The sequence below is a fragment of the Martes martes genome (genome assembly GCF_963455335.1).
Source record: "Martes martes genome assembly, chromosome: 6".
Lineage (NCBI taxonomy): Eukaryota > Metazoa > Chordata > Mammalia > Carnivora > Mustelidae > Martes > Martes martes.
Genome location: NC_137893.1, coordinates 51,016,520 through 51,021,916, shown reverse-complemented (window position 1 = coordinate 51,021,916; position 5,397 = coordinate 51,016,520). Strand labels below are relative to the sequence as shown.

Below are 5,397 nucleotides of genomic sequence, written 5' to 3'. Positions count from 1 at the left end.
ATGGATCCTTTAGGGCTACTCCTTTTTATTTAGATAATGTATTTTTCATCTTTTGTTGTGTCATCTTTCCCCGTGTCGGAAGAGTCCTCAGAGTGAATTTGAGACAACAACTAAGTATTTTTGAAATTTGAAAAGACAGATAAATATAAAGTATTACTTTTATTATATTCATTGAGGTATCAGGTCAGTGACGAATTTCCCCGGTTCAAAAGCTTGTCAGTTCCCTGATTGCCTAGTTAAGTCAGGTTTGGTTCCATGAGTTACAGGAAAAACAGGCTCAAGTTTAGCTTCTCTGAGCTTTTATAAAGTCTTTGCATGTCCTTTACTAATAATCTTTGTTCCCACCCAAACTTCAATAGCAAGGGAAAATAAATAATTTTTTTTCTTTTAATACAGTTTTTTGGGGTTCATACTGCACTTTGAAGATTTTTGGAGAAAGGAGCTGGTTCTCTTGGTTGCTTTATATGTTAGCACACAAAGGAATTACAGATGGGAAGGAGTGTTGTAAATGACTATCAGAAAAAAGTCTCATGCATTTAAGATTTTTTACAAGTCAAAATATACATCCTCCTATTGCCCCCCATTCCTTAATTATAGAAGAACCATTTCTATTTTAGCCGTCTCCTTTACATCTCACTGAATTGTACAAGGAATAAGAATACTTTCCCTGTTAAGGAGCAGTATATACTCATCAGTTTAATCGACTGCATTAGTAAGAAATATAGCAGCAGCTTGGGCTGAGTCACCCATCATATCTTTCATTTATGAGGATTTAAATGTGTAAAATAACAGGTACATGAAATTAGGAAGAAAAATAAAGCAATCTGCAGACTTTGGCACTAGCACACATAATGTTTTGTTTGAGTTGTTAGAATGTGGGTTGACAATCACTAAATAGGAATTAAAAAAATTACAAATCTGCAGAAAACAAACAATCATAGGTGTGGATTCTCAGTTTAATGCTCCCCATCTCCCATTCCCACCACCCACCCCATATAGTTTCAATTATAATAAAAATAGAGATCTTAACATCAGAATTTTGCTGTTAACTCTTCAAGGTTTCTCTGCATCCTCCAAGCCACACGTAAGGTTTGAAGCACCAAATCCACAAGTTTCTCCAACCAACTTTAAATAAACAAAAACTGGAGACTGAAGGGTGCCAAAGTAACTCTTCTGAAATGAGGCTGTAACGCAAAGTTCTCCCCAAAACAAAGGGTATTATGCATCTAGTTCAAGTACTGCCAGGCTGTATGTAGATCTGTCAAAGAGGCTTCTGACAACTACAAGTACCACTGGTTCTAGAGGGCATGATCCATGATACCAAAGCGGGGCAGGGATCCCCCTTCCTTCATTTTTTTTTAAAAAGTTACAACCCTCCCCTGTGACTGGCTGCAGCAGGGTCAGTGCTGGACCTGGAGTTTGAGGGGAAGAAGTGAGCCTTCCCCTGCAGGGAAGCTCTATCTTTAGGTGAACAGTTCTCCTCTCAGAGCTCTCTCTCTCTCTCTCTCTCTCTCTCTCAGGGCTGTCCTGGCTTCTCAGGATCCACTGCCCTTGCCCAGAAGACAGAGTCTCAATCTGACCCAGTAACAGTGAAAGAAGAGTCGACCTACCTGTGGAACCAGACCCAACATGGTCCCCAAAGGCCGCTCAGGCTACCTCATTGCAACTGACAAGTCAACCTGTGCACTTAAAGCGTATCAGTTTATGGAATGCTTGTTTGAAGTCCTCATTGGACATGGTATAGATGATGGGGTTGATAAGGGAGTTGAGATAGCCCAACCACGTGAAGAAGTCAAAGATGGCCAGGTGGAACCAGCAAGCATCCTTGCAAATAGGCATCACTAGGGAGATGATGAAGAAGGGCAGCCAACACACAATAAAGGCTCCCAATATGATCCCCAGGGTCTTAGTGGCTTTGCGCTCCCTAGCGGCCATGAGTTTCTTCTTCTCTAGCAGGGCGTCGGAGACTCGCACTTTGACTTGGTTCACGTACACAGGGGACCCGGATTCGCTGGGCACATCGGGAGCCCGCGAGTTAACGGAGGTGACCGAGGACGTGGACCCGGGGGAGTCGGTTATCAGCTGGGCTCGGGTCAGGCGCTTGCCGGTCCTGTTGGGCGTCTGTTTCAAAATCCGGGAGCGGGCTTCCACATAGATGCGGCCATAGAGGGCGATGAGGAGCAGGGTGGGGAAGTAGAAAGCGCCCACCGTGGAGTAAACGGTATAGAGGATGTGGTCGGTGTTCACTACGCAGTCCGACACCTCCTCCTCGGCTTTGGCTTGACGCCAGAAGAAGGGCGGCAGCGAGATGGAGATAGAGAAGACCCACACCAGCGCGATCATGACCGCGGCCCTCTTGGGAGTCCTTTTAGCTGAGTATTCCACGGCGTCCGTGATGGCCCAGTAGCGGTCCAGGGCGATGACACAGAGGTGCAGGATAGAAGCAGTGCAACAGGTGATGTCCGACGACAGCCAGAAGTCGCAGACCACCTGGCCCAGCGTCCAGCGGCCGGTGACCGTGTACATGGTGCTGATGGGCATCACCAGGATGGATACGAGCAGGTCGGTGACCGCCAGGGAGGCGATCAGGTAGTTGGCTGGGGTATGCAGCTTCCGGGTCCGGTACACAGTGGCGATCACAAAAGCATTGGAGAGCGTGGTGGCCAAGGTGATGAGTGCCAGCAGCATGACCAGTAGTACTTTCCAGGGCAGGGCGATGGAGTCCTGGTAAATGTAGCCCTCGGCGCTGCAGTTGTGGGGAACAGAGGAGAGATTGGCTTGAGGAACCCCGGTCTGGGAGCCCGCGGGCAGCGGCGGGGCGCACCGAGTGCCGGTTTCTTCCATGTCTCTCCTCGCCACGGCTCTGGAGCGCAGCTCTTGGGCATGGAGCAAACGAAGAAAAGGGCGGAAGGACCGCGGAGACCACAGTCTTGTCTCCCGGTTGCTAGTCAGTTCCGTGGGCTCCTCAATTATTCCTCCACCCAGATTCCTGCTGAAACTAGAGGTCAAGGGCGCGGCAGCCTAGCAGGCTAGCGCCTTCTCTGCACTTCCAGTGCGCCAGGCGCTGCCGCCGGGTCCCAGCCTGCTCCTCTCCACGCCCCGTCTTAGCCCTGGGTTGCTAAGGACTGGCCCGCCGAGCCCCCGCTCCACTCAGAATCCCACCTAGGCGTCTAGTGCTGGAGGGCGATGTATTGTTTGAGGAGGGAGCATCAGCCAGGTAGGGTCTCTTACCCCAATTGCTCGGGGCTGAGTCTCCTAACCCGGGCGCTCCTTGATCTGCAGAATCGGCCCGCAGGAGTTTCCTAGCTGTCGAGACCAAAGCTTGCAGGCCAGCCAGGAGTCCTGGTCTTGCATTCCCGCCCCCCTCCCCAGACTGGGGCAGTTTCCTGCGGCTGCTTAGGCCGCCAGAGCTGGGTGGGGTGAAGTCTGGGAGCCGCGCTGCGCCGCGCCTCGCGCCGGAGCTCTGCCCTCCCTTCTTTTCACGCGCTGGCCACTCCGGCGAGCTGCCCCGCGGAGACGGGGCCGCCAGAGGGGGGATTCGGGGGCTGGGGCTGCGGCTGCTCGCAACGCGCCGCCACCGCCGCCACCACCTCGGTCCCACAGGCACCGCTTGGAGCCATGCTGCTGGGCGCGCGGGTCGGGGGGACCTGGCGCGGCACGCGGGTAAGGGGCAGGTGTCTTGGGGAGCTGGAAGAACGCTGCGTGCGCCAGCCCGGGAGGAGCGTGTGAGCGGCAGAGCAGATGGGCTCCTTTTATAGAGTCCAGGTCCGGTCTGCTCGAGCCGTGCAACTCGTGCGGCTCAGCAAGTGCGGACGCCCGCTCCCCATCACCTTCCCCTTCTCTGTCTCCCTCCCTCTTTTCCTCCCGCGCGGATCCCACCCCGGCCAAGGAAGCTTCCCGCCGGGTCCTACCGCCCTCTCTCCCCAGTACCTATCCCCTGGCCCCTCTCCCAATCCTGACACCCAGACGCCGCAGTTCTGGCCAGGATTGGGGTTGAGGGCGTCCTGTCCTTGCCTCTGTCCTCCTCCGAGCTTGCGGCGCGGCCCTCCAGTTAGATCCACGTCCTCGGCCGCGGGCACAGGCACACTCCCCGCTTACCTTCCGGGGCTTCTACTTACCACCCCCCACCCCATCAGAGCAGTGCTAGGCGGAGCCAGCCTCAGGCTCTGACCTCTCCACTCAGGAATTTTATCCAGCCCTGCGGACCACACCCAGGTTAGAGGGAGGCACCGGTAATATCGCCTTAGAAGGAAACGGCCAATAGTGCATTTTAAACTTCGGGCTTCGAGTCATACTTAACTCTTGGTACAAAGCAAACTAATTTTTCACATCTGGTTTTAGAAATCTGTGCTTTCCATTCAATGCCCCTCCTTTAACTGTGGGCCAACAGGGGAGAAAAAAAAAACTGTCTACAAAAATGTGAAAGTATCACAAACCATAGCCTACTGTATGTGAAACTAAACCTTCCATTTCACCCTCTGTCTCCAGCCGCTCAGCAGTTCAGTGCCAGTGGAAAACAGTTCACAGTAAGCACCTTCCCTCCCACAGCCTGCCTGGAAAGGAGGTCAACAAAATTCAAAAGGAAGAAAAAAAAGAAAGAAAAAAAGAAAAGGGCTTTGGGACCATCACCACTAGTGTGACTTCTCCGGTGTCAACAAATACAGCAGGATATCAGCTATATGTGGCACCAAGCAGTGCCAGCTCCCACGTGCCATGACCTCTGAGCAGATCCCAGGTGCTCACTTCCTCCTCCAACCTTAACAGAAATCAATGTAGGGTAGAAGTACAAGTCAAACAAAGTTTAAAGAAAAGCACCAGAAAAGGGCAATGTACTTTCAGCCCCCAGCTAAGTGATCCCACCTGGGAGTTTCTTGCACCTAGCTCCATGTTTGGCAGGTATAATCCATTCGATGAACCCTATGTCATAAGTGACTTTATCAGGTGAAGTGTAAGCAAATTTTAAAGAGTATTATTTAGTCTAGGGCCCAAGATGATCTCGCCCATCCATTTAGTTTCAAAGAATAATTGAGATCCTTTGACAGAAGAGCTTTTTATCCAAGGTGACACAACCCTAATCCAAGTTGTCTTATTTTCCTCATCCCTAAACCAGGCAGGAGGGCAAAAATAGAGTGCTTTCTCTGTGCTGGGAATTCTAGACATTAGGAGTATAATGGGGTATACCCAGACCCAGTTATCAAGCAGCTTATATTCTAGAAGAGGTAGATAGACAATAACCACATAAACAAGTAAATTAGTATACGTTCTGATAGCATTAAGAATTATGAAGAAAACAGCACATTCCTGCATTGAGAGTGAAGGTACTCCTTCAGGTGGCAGTTCTCCAAAATGTCCTCTGGAAGCGTTGCAGCCTCCGTGCTGGGGTTCAAAGCAAAACCT

The 5,397-nt window shown here is 51.1% G+C and overlaps 1 protein-coding gene across 1 annotated transcript; it reads right to left on the bottom strand.

Annotated features, from left to right (window-relative positions):
• Positions 1-1,674: 1,674 nt before the first annotated feature.
• On the bottom strand, positions 1,675-2,844 carry HTR1B (5-hydroxytryptamine receptor 1B; the record flags this gene model as incomplete). The annotated part of the gene is made up of 1 exon (XM_080806271.1): positions 1,675-2,844. One exon carries the CDS (start codon positions 2,842-2,844, stop codon positions 1,675-1,677), a length of 1,170 nt encoding a protein of 389 aa, XP_080662397.1.
• Between the last annotated feature and the right edge of the window lie 2,553 nt (positions 2,845-5,397).